General features: G+C 26.1%; 1 protein-coding gene across 1 annotated transcript in view; it reads left to right on the forward strand.

Moving 5' to 3' along the window:
- LOC126549575 (uncharacterized) overlaps positions 1 to 18,985 on the forward strand; it is a 38,828-nt gene extending 19,843 nt beyond the window's left edge. The window contains exons 14-33 of the mRNA XM_050199120.1: positions 1,261 to 1,305; positions 1,966 to 2,025; positions 2,989 to 3,033; positions 3,625 to 3,660; positions 4,372 to 4,416; positions 4,814 to 4,840; positions 7,855 to 7,896; positions 8,183 to 8,227; positions 8,925 to 8,966; positions 10,020 to 10,064; positions 11,634 to 11,672; positions 11,868 to 11,912; positions 12,537 to 12,584; positions 14,148 to 14,192; positions 14,518 to 14,562; positions 15,224 to 15,250; positions 15,959 to 15,973; positions 16,610 to 16,624; positions 16,984 to 17,047; positions 18,700 to 18,985. Of these exons, the coding sequence (XP_050055077.1) occupies positions 1,261 to 1,305; positions 1,966 to 2,025; positions 2,989 to 3,033; positions 3,625 to 3,660; positions 4,372 to 4,416; positions 4,814 to 4,840; positions 7,855 to 7,896; positions 8,183 to 8,227; positions 8,925 to 8,966; positions 10,020 to 10,064; positions 11,634 to 11,672; positions 11,868 to 11,912; positions 12,537 to 12,584; positions 14,148 to 14,192; positions 14,518 to 14,562; positions 15,224 to 15,250; positions 15,959 to 15,973; positions 16,610 to 16,624; positions 16,984 to 17,024 (752 nt within the window). The 3' untranslated portion in view covers positions 17,025 to 17,047; positions 18,700 to 18,985. The remainder of the gene's footprint in view (positions 1 to 1,260; positions 1,306 to 1,965; positions 2,026 to 2,988; positions 3,034 to 3,624; positions 3,661 to 4,371; positions 4,417 to 4,813; positions 4,841 to 7,854; positions 7,897 to 8,182; positions 8,228 to 8,924; positions 8,967 to 10,019; positions 10,065 to 11,633; positions 11,673 to 11,867; positions 11,913 to 12,536; positions 12,585 to 14,147; positions 14,193 to 14,517; positions 14,563 to 15,223; positions 15,251 to 15,958; positions 15,974 to 16,609; positions 16,625 to 16,983; positions 17,048 to 18,699) is intronic.
- Positions 18,986 to 21,370: the final 2,385 nt, after the last annotated feature.

Raw genomic sequence — 21,370 nt, forward strand, 5'->3', positions numbered from 1 at the left:
GCAAATCATCAGTGAAAAATGTTACAAAAACGGGCAAAATAAAAAATAATTATAAAAAATTGTTACCATGGTTACAATAATAATATATTTATTATATTTATTATAGCAACTAAACTAAAATATCAAATAACTAAAATTTCCATCGTAAATCTCAAAAAGTCTGAGCACCTCCCGGGGTTGGGCCAATCACTTTTTGAAGTAGCCTATGTCCTATCTCAGTATCTAAACTATCTATGGACCAAATTTCATTTAAATCGATTTAGTAGTTTTGGAGCCTTTTAAATACAAACAATCAAATCTTTCCTCTTTATAATATTAGTATAGATTTAAAAGTTACTACGTTTAATACTTTTTTTAAATACAAAAAAAAAAAATTATAAATTATTAAAAATTATCTGATTAAAATTATTTTTTTTCTATGCAATTATGTCATACTTCGTCGAAATTTAAATTTAAAATATCAGTACGGTTATGCTTAAATTTTTTTCTTTATTCTTGTTAGGAAAATTTTTATTTAATTTTATGTTACATTTTTGCAAAACCTTATAATTATAGTTGAATATATTTTACAAATTTTATCAAATTTCTAATTTTAAATGTTCATAAAAATTATTGTAGATATAAGTACGCTATATTTTTGCCCCTATTCCAGTAATATAATTTATTTATGAAGAAACTTCAGTTACATTATTAAACGTGTTCATAAAGCATACATTTTTAATCATTATTTATCAAAAAAAAAATACAAATTTCTATAAATAATAGCTAAACAATTTTGTTTTTTTATATATTTTTTTGGTATTTTTCTCAGAATTAAGAAAATTACTTGAAATTTTTTAGTTTGCTCCCAAAAAGTTCGAACTACACTCAATTTTTTTTATTAGAAAAGATAATATGGAAGTTATTGATTTAAATATTGTTATTTCTACGAAAAAAGATGATAGACAAAAAACATATTTCTCTGAAGTATACGATTATCTGTTCGCTCAGAATATAAAATATGAGGAAAACTAAATAGTTATGATTGCATAAGTTTATGACAATAAGAGAGTATTTTGATGTCGGATGGTCAAAGTTAATCATAATAATTATTTTGTGTTCGTGAACAATTGAACTGTTAATCAATATATTTGTTTATTTCATAATGTTTTCAAAATAAATTATAATTTGTACCTGCTTCAATGAATAAATAAAGAATTGTAGTGTGAAATATTTTATAGTGTTCGTGAAGTAAAATAAATTTATACAATTATTTTTCAGTACCAGAAAAAGAGTATACACAGTTTGTAGTGCATTATATTAAAGGTAAAAAATAACAGTTTTTGAGAATATAGTTATCAATATTTTATATTTTTCATCATGACACTAAAAACTTGAAATATTAAAAATCACCTTTGTGAAGACCTAGTGAACATGGATTCAAACATAATTCGATTTTAAAATTGAAATCTGACAATCCAAATTTGGTAGAAATTGTTTTGTTTGGCCTTTTGGCCTAAATATATAAACATTTTATTTATTTATTTATTATATTATATACATTTTCATCTTTCGAAGCCCTTTAAATGTTTATTACAATACATTCGTGTATGGCGTCTTCTTAAAGAAACTATTCGAAAATAGTAAAAATCATAATCATACGACTTAATGAGGTTGAAAAAATGTTGGTGAAAAATGTGATAAATTTAAAAAATAAATATATAAACGTTAGGTATTATTAAACCAAATTTCCCATGCTCTTTTAATAACTATATAAAAATAACCCAAAGCTTTTTTTATGTTTATTATTATTTGCTTAAATATCTAACATTATATTATAATGTATCTATTATTTGAATAGAATATTCTCATTATTTTTAATCAATTTAATACTTAGGTACTGTTCTGTTCATTCTCATACATAAACAACAACAAAAATCAAAATACTAATTAAGTTACATTTTATATTATACTAAAATTGTTTAGAGTTAAATGAATTGAATTCAACTTTGTTTCCTGAGACGGAAATTAAAATTGGCGATATTAGTAAGTATAATACATGAAAACCAAATATTATAAACATATTCTATAATGTATATACAATATACATATTACATTATATGTATTATGTATTATCACGACTTCAATAGGTATTAAATTAAAGTTATTAATAATCACTTTTAATAAAATGGGTTCTATTTCTATTGGAAAACATACTTTAAACAATATTCATAAAAAATCCTATACTGAACAGGGCTATAAACCTATAAACCAATCGTCACAAACGCAACCACTATATATTAATTTTTAAATTTATAAAGAAAAATCAAAGGTGTTAATGATTTCTTTTTATTGTAATATAATTTTTATACATTATTATTATTATTTCCTTGTTAATAAAATATATAGGTAATCACCATATAGATATCATAGATTCTAAATAAAAAAAAATTTCACAGTCAATAAAATATATTTTGACATGTATATAGTCTTATGGCTGGGGGTCATTCTGTTAATTTGTCCGACACTAAGAATGTTACCATTTGAGACGGCGATTGTTTATAGCAACTGGTTGTTATAGCAACCGGTTACTATGTAAAAATGTATAAAAAAAATAATAACAAAAAAAAAATATATATTATATTATTAGTTTAATCTAACTATTTTTAACTTTTTTTTTTATCTTTACTATTTTTTTTTTTTTTTATTCTAATACCAAATTGACATTGACATTCTTATGTCAACTATATTCAATAGAAACAAGACACATACATGTACCAATGTATTTGCATGTAGTGTAGATACATTTTAGTTTTTTTTTTCTTCATACCAGTATGTTGTAAAAATTTTAATACTAGCTGTTACATTTGTACAATTATCGACATGCAATACAAATTGTTATACGGCTTACAATGTATCAATGATATATTAACTAGGCAGTAGGTATTTATTATTAACACATTTATTTTAACATCAAATATATATTTCAATATTATTTTAATTAATCAGATTATAATGAAGAAAGTACTGAAAGAAAAATCGCTGTTGATCAATGTAAGTTGCTCTCGAATATTAAATTTTTATAAACTATCTATGCAACCTTAATTTTCAGTAATACTATAAACATTATATTTGAGTAAATAAGTCGTCTTAATATAAATAGGTACTTATATCTTATTAGTACAAATGTCTTAACTGCGGGCTTCTTATTTGTATATTTTAAACTTTTACAATATTATACCTATTATGTTAGAAAATTAATCGAAACACAATTGAACAGTATATTTAGATAGCATTCAATATGAAGCACAAACAAAAAATTAAATAAATATATATTAACTTGAAATAATTTGCTCAAAATTAGATAGCTATTCAAACAACACAGAAATCAAACAAAAAACTATTATTCTGTTTCAAAAAATGAATAACCAATGTTGTAATGTTGTCATAAAAATACAATTTTTTAAAAGTATAATAATAAATGTTTTAATAATATGTTAGGTTTGGGTAATTTTACAATCAAATTTATTTTATTAGATGAATCATAAATCTTTGTAGAAATATTAGGCTAAAAAGTCTTTGCATTTGGATTATCTTAGATTAGCTAAGTGTTATGAAGAAACATACATCTTATCAATTTTTCAGATATAAAAAGTAAAACCCTTAATTTTGAAAAAAAATGTAAGTAATTTATTTTACTCTAACATAAATACATATTTATCATAGTAATATTAAATACCTACTAAGTATGATGCTTGTCTTAAATATTGGTTTATATAATTTTAACTTATAATTTGTATTAAATTTCAATAACTTTTTTTTTTAAAACTGAATTTGAAATTCAAATTTATAAATGACTTGAATTGATATTTTTTTGTGAAGAAATCAATTTATTTTCTAAGAATAATAATATTTTAGTCTCAAATAAGTGTATTTATTCAATAGTTACGAATAAAATTAACTAAATTATTATTATTTTCTACTTACTCGTGAGAAATCTATAATAAAAAATTGAGAGATAACTTAATCAAAATACAAAATAGCTACATAGATGAGTACTAGATGCTATTAAAGCCTAAGGTAGGACCTTTTATAATGCTCACTACTCACAACAATAATAATAAAAAAAATTATTAAAATTAATTATACATCCCCTTAATATTTGCTCTAGGAAAATCATTGAAATTTAAAACTATTATGTCTTTTTTCTAATACACACGTTTAGAAATTAAATATATCTACAACCAAATAATTAGTAGTTAACCATGAACTGTATTATTTCATAAAAAAAAAATATATATGTATATATTTTACTAGTTTCACATAAATCACATAATATAGATAATAAATCATAAAATAAAATTCACATAATTATATGATGTTATTCTTTAGGGAGAATTGCTGATAAACAATATCATAATCTAATTGTTTACTACTGTAAGTTATATTAGTTATAATATAAACATTTATTGCTATTGATTATAGAATAGACTATAATAGTATAATTTGTTCTATAATCAATTACTTACTATATTTTTTTGTAACTTGAAATATTTTTTTATTTTATTATTTATAACTCATCGCAAGCGAAAAGAATTTGTGTAAATTTCAAAACTAGGTCGCTATAACAACGAAAAAAACATTTATTCACAAAAAAAAAAATCTTTTTTTTAATTAGTAATGTAATAGATTTCCACCCTTGCCACACAATATGCTACTCTATTTTGCTATGTATGTACTGTATGTTATTTTTATAATATCGTTATGAAAAAACAAATCAGTACCTAAGAACAAATAACTACTAAAACTAAATATCTTTCTAATCCATTTTCAGTAATCCATGATAAAATTCTAAGCAGTGGTATGTATAATACATAAATACTATTTAAAATTTTAAAAATTATGTTTTCATTTAAGAATTACACAATGGTAAAATGCATCATAATGCATTTTACTCAATTAAACAAACTCCGTACTTTAGGTGGCTAACAATGGTAGTTTCAGAGGTGTTAACTAATAACTTACACATATGCGTTTTTTGAAAAGTTGAGAAGCGAAATCCGACGGCGTCGATGAATATTTTAAATATCAGATAATTTTAGATGGAAGTATTGAACTTTTTTCCAAAAGTTCAATCGTTGTAGACCTAATATATATCTACTATAATACAATTGTTTGTTATATTATTTTCGGAGTTGTCTGTGTTATGAAATTTGAAAATACTTGAATCTTTTAGTAGGTACCTACATACCTAATAATAATTTAACAATAAAAGTATTTACTAAGAATGTTCTCATTATGACTTATTTTTATTAGGTGTTCGAGAAAAACAATAGTTATTGTTGTCATTTGATTTATTGTTTTTAGTTACTTTTATTTTTAAATGTGTAGCTATTTTCCTTAACATATTTGGTTGGTGTAACGTAATAGTATGTGTCAAATCAACTATATACAGCTATAACCTTAAACTTCCGAATTCTTTAAATTATTGGTATTTCGGTGATAGGTAAAAATAAGTTAGCTCAGTTTCATAGGGTTATAAATAGTATATGCGCGCGAAGAAGTGGTGTGGTAGGTACCAGCTACTTAACTTGATACTTTGGATTTAGTGTTTCAACGAGCAAAGTTAGTACGAAGGCAAACTAAAAATTGTTGACGGAACTACAGTTACACGTGGTTGCATGACAGCTATTTGTCAGAAAATCCACTCATAATCTTAAAATATAAATAAAAATTTATTGTGATGTAATTAAAAAAAATATCGTAGAATTTAAAATTTCACCATTTCACTATTTCGTATTTTATTATATTTTTTTCGAAAACATTGTATATTTGCATTCATTAATCAAGATTTTAGTTTTACCTACCTTATATCCTATTTATAAAAATGTATACACTTTCTATTAATTAATTGTTCCTTCATTACATAATTGTATTTAAGATCAAACCAGGGACACCAATTAGTATATTTTGGCACGACTATTTTTTTGCGTGTTATATTGACCTGCCATTAAATTTACATCTGATGCATACAGTTTAAATTTATTATGTTAACCTGTGATAATCATAATAGTGCGCACAATACAATGTATAACTTTTCAACCCACTGGCCACTACTGTGTGTACCGCTAAATGATATCCTCATTGAACACGCACACTTAACTTCCTTAATCTGCTACTATCCCACAGCTATCTCTCAATCACCCTTTAGTGCAGTCATAAACTAGTTTAACATTTTAGATTCTGAACGAAGTGATGAATGTATTGATTTTACAATGATGTGTGTTATATTTATATTTATTTATTTATTTTGTGTCTGTGTACAGCATAACTAGTCAAAATAATGCTTCAATTTCAAACTTCGGGGGTGGTTTCTGATGGCAAAGTGAATATCCTTGGTGCATTATGGAGGTCAAAAGTAAACATTTTCCAACAGTTTTCAAAAAAATCGGGAACAAAAAAAAAAAAAAAAAATGACGAAAAAACGGGAATTTTTACGCAAAACCAGTTTTTGACCAAATCGATTTTTTTTATGGTTGTAACTCAAAAACTAATCAATCACTGTAAATACTTGAAAATTTCACCAAATGTTTATAATAGTGTTATCTTTATACACAGTAAAATTTTCAAAATATTTTGACTTTCTTTAAGTAGATAGACCACTGAAATTGTCGATTTTTTTGAGAAATATTTTTTTTAAAGCGTCGATAAATAGACAGCCAAAAAAATTTGAGAATTTATTACAAGATTCCTTATGCGTTGTTTTTATTGTATCAAAAATTGTTAGTCACAATTTTTTTTATAAGCGTTTATAGTTCAAATTTTTACGAAATACGTCGAAATCACGAAAATTTGCAAGTAATTTGAAGATGAAAAATTATAAAATTGTTTGTGTTAACATCTAAGGATTAAAAATGCTATACTAAGTTTTTCATAAGTAGCTATTTTTCAAGTAACTATAGAATAAACTCGAAGCATCATTATAGGACAAATTTTAAGTGCGTTTGAATTTTAATTTTTTACGAAATAGCGTAACGATAACGATTTATCCTCAAACGATTTTAAATATTTGTAATTATTCAAAAAGTATAAGTTTTAGATACTTGAAAATTTCACCAGTTATTAAGGTTGGCATTTTCTTTACATGATTTAAATTTCAAAATATTTTATTATTTTTTGAGACAACTGAAATTTTCAATTTTTCTGGGATTTTTTTTTTGAAGTGCCGATAAAAATTTTTTAGCGGAGTCAAAATCCTTGAAAAATTAATACAAAGTTATTCATAAGTTATTCTTATAGTGATTAAAAATGTATAAGAATACATATGCACATTTTTTTTATAATTATTAGCATTTATAGTTCAAATATTGACAAAAATTCGTCAAAATCATGAATATTTGCAAATTATTTTGTAGGTATAATTCATTAATTTTTTTGTATAAGTAGCTAAGAGTTGATTTCAATACGAGATTTTCCATAAGTTTAGCTAACAATAATTATAAAGAACTTACATTTTTGTGTATTCAATTATTAAAACATAAACCACCTTTTTCACCGACCACAGAAAATGATATCCTAGGCTGACAAATCATCTTCGTTCAGAATCGTTTTTCGTATACAATTGTACCTATTGTTGGATTCAAATTTAACACTCCTATAATGTATAATAAAGATCCATACGGCAACTAATGTACAGCAGAGCGATACCCACTTAGCCGCTTTTTTTCTTTTTAGTTTTCAAAAATGCTGTAAACATTAATTTATTTATCTTAGCGAAGAAAATTTTGGCTAAAATGAACTATATTGACTATAACTGTTTTACTTGGTAACTGTATAAATAAAGATAAAGTTAAGTAATAGATAACATACTTACAGATATAAATCTTGATGATGAAGTGTTCATTTCGGATAATGGAGGTGAATTAACTGAATACTTATATTTTTTTATTAATTAAATGCTATTATATATTTTTAATGCTATTCTTTTATATACAATAGGTATATGGATTTTACTCCTACTCATATTTACTTAACTAAAACTATTTATCACAGTACCTAAAAAAAAAGTAATGCATTTTATGTAAGCCTTAGTATTACATCATTTTAACAAAAAAAAAAAGGAATATACTTACTTTCATAATAACATTACGATATTCGATCTATCATTATAGAATAATAATAAATTATATTAAATGCTTTTCAGTTAAACAAACTATAATTACGGCGTTTTTAAAGTATTTCAAAGAAAGTATGCAATAAATTATTATAAGTATTATTACTATCATTATTATTATTTATTTTTTTTTTTTTTGTTAAATAATTAAAATTAAAATACGATTGGTACTATATACTAATATACTATTAATATAATTGTTTAATCAGTAAAAGTTAAAATTTTGCATGCTTCATATTTGTGAAACTGTGCTAGCTATACTAATACTTGAGAATAGATAATAATGGACATGCGAGTATGAGACTATAACAATAATAAAATGGCTTTTTACTTAAGGTCTAATAAAAATCGAGATGTAAATATATAAATATATAATAAGAACTGGTGATATAGGAGGCGATGAAAGATGAAATCAAAGCTTGGAACTTACTAACTTAGTATACCCTCTCCCTGAGCTGTGGACTAATAGTATATAAAATAAATTATAATAATGTATGATACTAAAATTATAATACTCATTGTTGTGCCTACTTTAAATACATTTTTAAGCAAAACATAACATTTTTGTTTACTTTTATAATAGGTATAAAATAATATAAAATAATAAAATTTTAAAAGTTAGAGTTTTGAATAAAATAATTTTCGAACTAACGTATTAAATAATAAACACATTTTTTTAAATTTTATTGGTATAAATACATGGAACACACTTGATAGGTAATAATTATTGATTTAACGAATAATATATTCATGTTTCAATGGTTTATTTTAGGTTTGGATAATTATTTTAAATTAAGTGTTTATTTTGGTATTGGTAAGTAGCATATCTTGTTATTATTTTTAACATTGAGTATTTTTATATAATAATCGATTAATAAATAACACACTCGCATAAATCGTATGAGTATCTAGTGATTACCATACCAATATGGTGCCATATAGAATAATAGTGCATGTGGTTTGTGTATGTCAAAGTTAAAGTAGGTAGACAATAATTAATTTATATACAATGCTTAAATAATACATAAATTATCACATAGGTATCAAGCATTTTATATTTATGTGTTGTACTTAAACGAATATTAGGCTGTTAACAGTTTCAATATAAATTAATACTGAAATACTAATATTATACTTATAATACTTTAGGAATATATTATATAAAATGGGAATTTGTATTAACAATAGACATAATGGCATAATACCAGTATAAAAATCCTATTGGTTCTCTGACCTCTATAATATATTGTTAATCGAAGATTGTACTTTATTTAAGTCTATAGAGTTAATTGTTTTTTAAAAACCTTAGAAATACTTGAAACCTAACAAATATAGGTCTAAAATTAGATACAATATAATAACTAACTGCAGATTTGGGGTTGAGTGTAGCCACAAAACAATACAGAAATGACACTCAATTAGCTGATCGGGTTCTTGATTAACTGTGATCTTCAGATCAATTTTATGAGCCTCCAAGACACGAGGAAATGAGTCCATAACTAACCTTAGGATATGCATTTGTTCAGCTGAATCATGGAAATGTTTACTGCTGCTGCGTTCAGATCAAAATCATCGGCCGATTAGGTCGAATCACACAGTGCCGTAAGCCTGATGTAACAGAATTGAATTTTGAAACTATAAGTAAAAATAAAAAATTATCTTGGTCGAAAATAAAAGAGCTGTCTAAAAGGCACACAACATAATATATTGAGTTAATACTTTAATCCACTTTAACATTAAAACTAACAAACTTGCTATTGTACAAATTTGTACATAGAAAAAAAAACACAAACCAGAAAAACGTCCTTATACTACTCTTTATATGAAAACTATACTTAATGTGTAATTATGTTTGTTTGATAAATAGATGAGATCACAGATGAAAATAATAAGAAATTATTCTATACACGGAGTAAGTATTAATATTGTATAATATTGTTTGGAATAAAAAATGTGTAAAACAGTGCGTAACCCTAGTGCCTGATCTGTGGTAGGGGAAAAAGTGGGTATACTCGTACTTTACCTCAAGCACTGATGGTAGGTATAAACAGGGCCCCCACATGGGGGGGCTGATGGACCTTGAGTACAGGGGCCCGGCTATTTTAAGGGCCCGTGGTATAATAAAAAAATTTATATTTTTCCAAAAATTGTGATAGATGGTTAATTGTATTTTTGGAAGTCTTATAAAGGGCCCGATCAAACATTTAGTACAGGGGCCCGAAATTGTATGTGGGGGCCCTGGGTATAAAGGCACTCTTAAGCTTATTAAAATTTAAAAAAAAATAAGAACATAAAATATATTATTATATATTTACAAACCGCCATCAAGAAAAAGAAAATAATATTACATATTCTAGTTATTTAAAAATATATAATGTTTGTCTTAACTATTTTTGTTCGGTTTTATCGTCTGTTTCGCCAACACCGTACTTACCTTAGTTGGCTTGTGAACGGGGCTGACTCGTGCTCTGGATAGGGAAGGGATGGGAGATACAAATAATATATAATATAATAAATAAAAAAAAAATGAACGCAACTCAGATCATAACAAATAAAAATATCATATTCAAATAAATACAAACAAAAGATAATTCGTACGAATAATAATATAAGAATTAGATTAGCTGTTTTTTAATAACAAATAATACTTAACAAATGATAAATAAATAATTATAGTAGAATGGTACCTTAAGGAAAGAGGAATAGAAAAACTGGAGCTCTTCAATATTGACCGGAACTGGCAAAATATATTAAGATGTATCACTTTTGACCGGAACTGGCAAAATATAAGATGTATCACTTAACGTCGAATAAACCGGAGCTGGATTGAAACGATCGTACCGGAACTGGCGAATGGTTAAGCAACGACAACGGGTTGCCGAAAAACACAATTAAAAGGCTTCTTCGGGTGAAAAAATATACCGATTTGCAAGAAAAGCCAATATATATGAAAACACGTGCTTCTTAACATAAAAAAAATACTAGAAGACACACGAGACAGGAACTTGTCTACGTGAGCACCGAACAGCAACAACAAAAACGGCCGGAAAACAGGTTTATGATTTCGTCGCACAGTATTGCCGGACGCCGGACGCTCCAGCTGACCGGGACGCGCTGAATTCTCGACCAAGGGGGACGTTAATTACATGTATGCCAACTTGCATAAACATCGTCTTTTATAATTTAGTTGCTTAATATATACATTTTGTTTTATGCATGACAAATTATTAAATTTATTTTGTCATGGTTTTATGTTGACACCCGGCATACCGCATAACTCTGTCTATGTAAGATCGCTATATCGTATTAGCCCCGGACGTCCAAGTATCCTAGATCCTGCACTTAGTCACCCACCTTAATTTTTATTATTTTATATTGTAAATAATCAATATAAATTTAAAAAAATGTTAGTTCAATTTGATTTCGTTTAAAAATTAATATTTTTATTTGAACTTTCCGCATAAAAAATAATATTTTTCAGTGTTAAGGACTATGTTGAGCATCTACAACGCGTACATAGGTAAATTACTAATTAACAATTATTATTAAATAATATTTAACTGTTAAAGCAATTTTTCTGTTTAAAAAACAGTTGATAATTACTACTTAAATAAAACCAATAGGTACATGAAAAAAATTCTTCACACCTCTTATAAATTATATTAGAATAATTTTATGTTCTTACAAAATACCTAACCAACATTTAACTTTTTAGGGGATATCAAAGCAAAAATAAATGTACGCGGTTTTGTTGAATTAAGTAAGATATTATATTATATAGTTGTCTATGATAATAACTTGATATTAATTTTAAATCATGTCATCATGTTAATATTCATTATAACTTATTAATAATTAATGAATGTAATGAATTAATATCATATAATATTTAATAACAAATTACTTGCAAAATGAACTAATTAAGTGGTTAATGCAATGGTTTCCAACCGGTGTGCCGCAAGATTGTCTTAGTGTGCCACGAGAAATGTCATAATTAAATTTTAAAAACAGTATTTTCGGCAAAGTTGCCGAAGTTGTTATGATTTTTAAGTGCGAGAGTGTGCCGTGAACCAAAATGGTTGAGAACCACTGGGTTAATGTATCACGCAAATATAGATCCCTATATTTTTAAGTACCTATATATATATTTGATGAGAACTTTTTTTTCTTATTATTTCAGTATAAAAAATTCAATTTTCAAAATAATTATTTTTATTGTAAATTTCACTCTTTTATCGAGGGTTTATGCCTTGGGGCCTGCAGTATATTTTTAAAATAAACAAATAATATTTCAATTTTTACCCTTACTATGTTATAATCTAATCAGATAAATAAAAATGTAGAAGTAGTTATAACTTACAAGTAAATTTCCATTCATTTACAGTGATCAATAGAGCAGAGGCCATACTGGAATCAAACAAAAATAAAAATAGTAAGTTTAATATAGATTATTGATAAGAAAAATTAAATAATATTGAAATTGTATGAGGTAATTTTTTAATATTTATATTATTTTATGATATTATGATAACTACTTATTTGTTTTACTCTAAAAATAATCTGTGGATAATTATTGTGTATTGATTCATTAGAGACGAGAAACCACTATATTTGGTACTTACCTAAAATGTTTAGATTTAAGGGTTAATATTTTGTTGATATTAGATACTTTTGGTGGCGCACCAAAACTGAGTGCCATATAATATTATAACCGCATGAGAATAATAAAAAATGAATCCAGATTTCTTAATTGTTATTTTTAAGTTTAAATGGGATTTGTATTGTTTATTACGTATATATTATATAAATAGAAGGGGGCAAAATGATAAGTTTGTCCTCTCAATATTTTTTCTGGGCCGCAACTACTTCCTCGTGCCCCCCCCCCCCCCCAAATGCCACCTATGGGTACACATAATATATTTAGGTACTCAAATTGTAACAGCCCTGAGCCCACGTGTGAAAACTGTTTATGATATAGAAATGAGTTGAGGTAATAAATAAAGTTAATGAAAATAATTCAAATCATATTTATTATTGAAAGTAGGTACCTATTTGAGTGTTAAAAAATTGAAAATATTTCAATGTTTTTAAAATAGAAAATATTACTAAGTCTTTAAACAATTAAAAATTAGACTAAGTCCCGGGACAGAATTATCACACTGACTGGCGTAAAGGTGCTCGTTCTAAGTCTAAAGCCCTGGATGTAGGAAACCAGGGCTTAAGGAATCACCTATACGATTAGACCTACAATTACGTTTGTAGTATTGATTATAATAATATTTTCGGACACGGAAGACGTTAGTCCCACTTCCCAAATTCTTTTTTTTTTGCTTAAGGACTTAACTGGTTTCCGAATCATATTTGATCGTTACTTATTTCTAAGACTGGGATTTTAATGACCTAAAAAATCTCAAAAAATGCCCTTAATAAAACGTAAAAATGACTTAAAAACTCAACATGCACTATGAAAATGCATTTAAAATAGATTTATTATAGCTTAAAATTGGAAAAAAAAATTATATTTTATTTTTTATTTTTATATTATTGTTACTATAGTATTAATTTGACGATAATCTCTTGTTAATCAGAACAATTATAGTTCATTTTATGAAAAATTCTCTAAAAACTAAGAAACTGCAAACTCAAATCGCCTAAAAACCAAATGTAAAAAAAAAAATTTCTTTAAAATAATCAGTATCGTCTAAAACACATTTTATACTTAAGGACCAACGTTTCAAAACACCAGTAAAAAGTTATTTTTGCATCAAAAACCCAGCCCTACTTATTACTTCTCTAGGGTTTGGTCGTTAAAGCCTAAGTCGTAGTACCTATGTACTATATTCGGTATTTAAGATATCAGTTTACGTAACAAAATACAGAATATAATCAAAATTTATTTCATCTATTTTAAAAACTTACTTGACTTTATTATTCATTCAACTAAAAATTGATAAGAATAACCAAATTTAAAAAATATATATTTATTGAATTTCAGTTACTGTTATACCACTGTCACGACTGAAAAACGAAAGAAAAAAAGGTAAGTTTTGTTTTAAATTACAGATTCAAAGTACATTTTAAAATTTATTTTAGATTTTAAGTACTGTTTTATCCCCTTTGAGCGGATATTCTACCCAAAATGTTTTTAATGTTTTACATTATTATCAACTTCTTAATTCGTAAAATAATGATATCGAAAAAATAAAAAAAATATTATCAAACTTTGTATATTCCTGCTAATGAATAAGATAATTAACATATATTTTAATAAAATTAACTTATTGTTGTATAATTATTTATTTAATTCATTACAATTCAAACCCGTTATTTTAGTAAAATAAAGTAAAATCCTTTTTTATTTTTAGAAATTACTGTTGAAAATTATGTGGCTGAATATAATAAAATCACAGGTAGTATAAGTTTAAAAATTTGAATATAGTTTATCCAATAAGTTATAATTTATTTTTTATAACCTAGCAGTATTATATACCTAGTATATTGTTATGTTATACCTGTATTATGTTATAGTCAGTAGTCAGGCGATACGATTTAAAGCACAAACAACTATAAAATTGTAATCTTTAGATTTTTTTTTTTTTTGATATTTAATTAAAGAATTAATAATTTGTTCTGATTTATTATTAATATGATTCAATGATAAAAAGATTGGTCTTTTAATTCATATCTCGTGGATATTTATACAAACTACAAAATGTAAAAAATAATGATATTTTTATACTTAAGAACTTTCGAGTTAAATTTTTATACATTTTGACTCAGCCAAAAACATATTTACAGTATACACAAACACACACACATTGTAAAATCAATATATTCATCACATCACTTCGTTCAGAATCTAAAATTGCACAACATTAATAAAATCGGAAAAATTAGATACCAATTTAGTAAATTTATAAAAATTATATTAACAAAACAAAAATTTGACGTATTTGATGTATTTATTATATGAAAACACAATACCAATTATTAATTGACATTTTTATCTTTATATCCACCATAATATTATATTGTGAACATGAACAAATTGGTTTTATTATTTACTTTTAGACATGCCAGAGAAAGCTGATTGGAAAAGTATTAATTATTTTGCTTATATATTACTAATTATAATTTAAAATACAATATAATTGACCCAGAAAATGACGTGGTGCACTTTTTATTATTTTTTTAACGGCACCTATTTGTTTTAACCACGACTTGGTACATCAATAGTAACACGGCGTTTTCCGACGCACAGGCATTACGAGAAATAATATATCCGTTGAACGTATATCTATACAATATTTAAAAATAAATTGCATAGCCCAGTAAACGCGGCGTAAATATGGCTGCAATAACATTAATAATTGTAGTTGCCAATATTACTAAACATCCACTAACAAATACATAATAATTTTTACATGACATATTACAATTCTACAATAGATATTTTATTTAAAGAAAATATCATAAGTCATTGAAGTTATTTTATTCCAATAGGTTTTTGTTCATCAAATTATGCATGTATTCATGTATTTTTTTTATAAATTTACAATTCTAGAAATGTCACTATTTAAATAATTTAATTGCATTTTGTCTATAGTATCCAGTTTATTATAAAATTAAGTTATTAAACATTTAGTTGTATTATTATTAACTATTAAGTATTAATTAACTGAGAATTGAGATTATAATTTATAACCTGTTTGACTGTTCTGTTAATAATTGATATTATACCAACTGATGTTTATTATAAACATATCAAATTAATAAGTCATAATAACGTTGACAATTGTTTAACAGGTATTTTAAAGCACCGTAAGTTTAAAGAATTTATATATTATATTAAACAGTAAACACTAAAAACTATTATACTATTACAATAATATCACACAAAAACCATTCATATTATAACACCATACAAATTTGTAAGATATAGATTGAATGTTGTAATTATGTAAAGCCATCATGTAAATAATAATCCTATATTAATTTTAAAAACGTAGATATTCAAAATAATGCGTATGGCTAAAAGCCTAGTTGTCGAACTCGTCGAAGTAGAAAATTAGTTTAACGAACAATAAAATTAAAATAAATAAACAGTACTTAGGTACCTAAATACAGAAGTATTAGATTAATTGTAAAATAAATAGTAGTATTATGATTTATGAGTTATGACTTGAGAGGTATAGTACATAACAATTATTTAATAAAATATAACCACAGAATAGATTAAACTATTCTGTGATGTACCTAACTGTCGAGTATAGCTATATTTATTTATAATAATTACAACATGATACGTAGGTACCTACATAAACGATTTAACATGAAGACAAAATATAGTAATGAACGTCGCATTTAGACACAGATGTCTATCCCTGATCCCATATTTACTTTTAATAATTTATAATATTTACCTGTTAATCGTTATCAATATTGTTATATTTTTAGTTATAATTAATAGATGTGAGTGTCAAATTTATTTATGTATTATTTTTTTTCGTTTATGATGAATACGAATAATATATTTTTTTAAAACTATTTAACGAGCTATTTAACATGATCACCGTGGTTGTTGACAATTAACAACAGCAATATTATATTTGTGTAAATTAAAGATATTATTATAATAATATATATTACAGTCGTCCGCCAGACTGTGACTAATAGACTAAATCTATTCTTGTCTTATTCATTAAATGTCAAAGCCTAAATTCAGTAAATATTCAATATACATTGAGCGAGTATTGATATTGAAAAATAAAATTGTATTATTCACGAATACAAGTTTATACAACGTTTTAATAGCTTATATATATTTTTAGTAAGGGTAAATGAAAAAATGAAAAATATTGAAAAGGAGTAAATGTAAGATTAAAAAGTTAAAAAGTAAGATTTCTATTTACTTTCACGTTATGTAAATGTAGAAATATATTATATATATATATATTATATTTACCTAGAGGTTTATAATAAGTAATAACATTAAAATGTTTGATATTATTATATTTTTACTTTATATATTTCTATTTTCATTTGTTGAATATCTTTTTTCAACGTTTATTTTATTGTGGTAAAAATGTATAACAATGAATAATAATCTTCTAATTCTATTTTTTATCTAAATAATACTAATAACTTACTAATAAGTAATAAACTTGTAAATTTAGTCCACTATCATTTGAGTATTCCATTTATGCGACTGTTCTAAAACCTGCAACACTGTAAGCCAATACAACTGATAACTACCGTTCAACCGTTGTTTCTTTGTTAATTGTTAGTAAATTGAATAAGGAATGTACTATAATATAATTGCACCTCTCTTCTCTGTTATTTAAATACTATCTTATTTTTTGCCCAGAAACTCCCAGTATGCAAGTGAGAACCATTGTTTCTTTCTTTGTTCTGTTGATGCATAGCAGAATAGCTATAGAAAAAAATAGTGCAGTTGTTGTTTTATGAAAAAATTTGTGTATCCTTACAAACAAATATTTTAGTATCGTCTTAGGTACATTTAATAGACATAATATGTCAGAGCGTTTAAAATTATTTTACGCGGGAATGTAGTCTAGGAAACACTGATGAAAATTTGCCACTTGGGGTGCGACGGTCACCCGCCTAATTTCGCTGGCCGCACTATAGTAAACATAGGAACTCCCAAATGTCTTATCCATTTTTTGATTAATATCATTAGTTTATCTGAATAAATCTATTGTAAGCTCTGTTCGCGCCAAGCAACCTGCTTATTGAGGGACGGTGGTCTGAGCGACGACGACACCGTCTAAATTACCTTCCTTCCTCTCCATCCACCACACCCGTAAGTACAATCGTGTAATTATTACAATATTATTGTTATTTATTCTTTTTGTTTTATATTATTTTCCGTTGAACAATTATTGGTCGGTGATTTACCGCATATGTTTATTATCATTACTTTTTAAATCAATTTATTATTATTATTGTTATTATTTTGCGCCAAACGCCCTTTTATAATAATAATAATAATAATTATTATTATTATTACTGTGCCGTCGGTACGTCTTATTGTCTTCCGCTATTGTAGCGTTTTTTTTTGTCGTTATTTGTTACTTTGTGATATTTTTTAATGTAAGTCGCATTGAGGCTCGGGACGAACAGTGGGCACGTGTCCTGTCATCGGTGGGAAATTTTGTACAGAACTACAGATTATTGAACAAGTGCCGACTGACTAGTATTACAGGGTACCGGGTAGATTATTTCAAAAGTGTAAAACAGAACCTCTAATTTTTTAAATCTAATTCATATGTGTTAAATTTTATGTATTTCAATAAAGTAATAGTGTCAAATTAAAAAACCGTAATAAATGTATTTTATTTTAATCGATACATTATAGTAATGACTTGGTCATTATAGCAAAGCTAATTTAATATTACCGTACAACAAAAAAAAAAAATAAAAAAATAAAATATAACAACTACAATCACAATTTATTGCTTTTATTGCCTATAATATTATGATACCGAACTACCGATTATTTATTTTAGTTTATTATATGATTTTAGATCGGTGACTAAACATCAGACGAAAAGTACGATTTAAAAAGATACACCTCAACATATTTAATAATTATAATTAAATATAATTTTTATGGTATTTTTGTATACTCATTAATATGTATCTTTAAAATTATTAAAATTTTACTAGCTGCAATAACATAAAATGATATGATTTAAAGTTTAATCCTATCAAACAAAATATAAATGTTTAATAATAATCATTGTCATAGTATAAGATTATAAATTATTATTAGATTGCAATTAATAAATTATATTATATTTTATTCATACATTAAAAATATAATTGTGGTATATACTTATATATACATATATAATAAATAATATATAATTTATTATAAATGAAAATTTAATAGAATATTTTGTCCCCAGAGTTTTGACCGATTAATGATTATCTATGTACATAACACATTTCAGTATTGCCAGTAGTGCCAGCTAGTTAGTGTGAATTTTTTTTTGTATTTTATCGTATTCATTAAGATACCTAAATAGAAACAAAAAATATCTACTATATTGCTGGCTATGACACAATTGAACAAATTTGTTGGAGTATCAATAAGGAAATCGAAATTTAAAAGAAAACCTTTAACCTATAAACAATTGAGCATAAAATACTCTACAACGTTGCCATTTTCAATTTTGAACTTTATTACCTAAATTAAATGGTATCAGTGCCGGCGTTAAGTTTTTCGCTGCCCTGTGCCAATCATCTATAATATGCCGCCCTTATATAATTTATATATTTTTATTTATAAAGATACCTCCTCCAAAAAAAATTTGCCACCCTGTGCAGTCGCACATGCTTTCCGCCGGCACTGAATGGTATATATAAACAAAAAAAAAACATAAATACATATTACTTGGGCTTTCTAAAAGACTGGTGTTCTGCTTGAGTTTCTCTTATGTTTTTTAAATTATTTTTCATGAAAGAAAAGTATTTTTATGGACGTACACTGACGCGGACCTAGTGGGGATTGATTGTACTATTGTAGATCGTCCTCGCAGGGTGGTCGGCGTCTGTTGAGCTGTAACCGTTGCCGATGATTGTGCTGATTATGGAGATGATTATCGGTTGGACGAGGGCTGGTGTGTCCAACGTGGTATGGTTGTTGGCTGTTGTTCTTGCATTCTTAAAACACGGGCGATCGTAGCACCCGTGTTGTCGCGTTGACGTTACGTGTCGCATAGAAGCGATCGCCGGCGCGACTTGTCTTCCTGTCTCGCCTAGCCTTTGGAACGTTGGTAAGAGAGTCAACTAAGTCGTATCGCCGTAGACCGTGGTGGCGTTTGATAAGGTGCCGACCGATCGCTGCGGTGCCTGTACCTACTTTGTACTGGCGACCGTTGCGTACCGTGTCAACACGTACGTCGTACACGTATATAGTGGAAACCCACTGTGTTTTAATTTTTAAAACAATATAATTTAATATTATAATAACAACATAATATTTTAGATTTTTTAAATTTGTGATTGCTGCTTTTGCTCAAATTAGACCGTTCGAACGAAACAGTTGAACCAGATTCAACTTCATGGTATCGTGGTTATACGTGAGGTAAAAACGTATGAACTTTCTGGTATACCAAAAGCTTACCATGTGTACCACGGACTAAGATATACAGGACTGGACACGAGATGTATTATAACAGGCGGTGTTGGGAGGATATTTTCCTTTTAGCATTACTAGCGCCGTCTTAGTGGATACCACGGACTAAGATAAACAGGACTGGAAACGAATGGGATGGCGGTGTGCGGGGTCTAGACCAAATGTACAACGCTTCCTCTTCTTCTGACGGTACAATCGCGACTGCTGTGACGTCTATTGGCAAATATTATAAGCCTATAAATAATATATTAACAAATTAAATATTCCATTAAAAAAATTGAAACTATTCAAAATTCGAATATATATGCTGGACCATCGAATTATCTTATCGCCTTTCGCTATTAAATATAGGAAGTATTCACCACGTACACGGACAAATGAAACTTCGTTTGAAAACTAAAATGACGTTCCAATTGGCCAGTTATTACAGTTACAAAATGGAAATCAAAATATGGCACTTAATCTTTTTTCTATGATGGCACGCCCTCGACAAAACGACTTGTCTAATATTTTATTCGCCATATTAAAAAACAATGTTAACGAGCAAAATAAAATCAATTACGTGTAATGAACGCTGGTGTTGTATTTTTGAATTTAGTTTCATCGTTAATTCTTGATAATTTCAAATATTGTCCAAGTAGGTATAGGGTATCTAGAGCTCTCGAACATAAACGTGAATTAAAATTCATGTGATTACCTACGTGCTTTTGTTCAAATGAATTAAAATTTAAAAATACTTGAATTCATATGTAAAATTAATTGGTAAATCACAGATATTTATTATTCACATATTGTATTTACATTATATTTATTAAGCGTAGTAAATTATTAAATAATAACTATATTGTAACAATACAAATTTAACAAAATGTATAAATATACCAACCATACGTTCTATTTTAAAATAAATAAATAAATTCACATTTTATAAATATTTACATAATATTATAAAAAATATATTATTATTATGTATTATATTACATGTTACTGTTACATAGGTATATAAGTATAAAAATGAGTAATGATGCTATATATTACTACTTAAAATATTAAAA

Source organism: Aphis gossypii, chromosome 1 (assembly GCF_020184175.1).
Source record: "Aphis gossypii isolate Hap1 chromosome 1, ASM2018417v2, whole genome shotgun sequence".
Classification (NCBI taxonomy): Eukaryota; Metazoa; Arthropoda; class Insecta; order Hemiptera; family Aphididae; genus Aphis; species Aphis gossypii.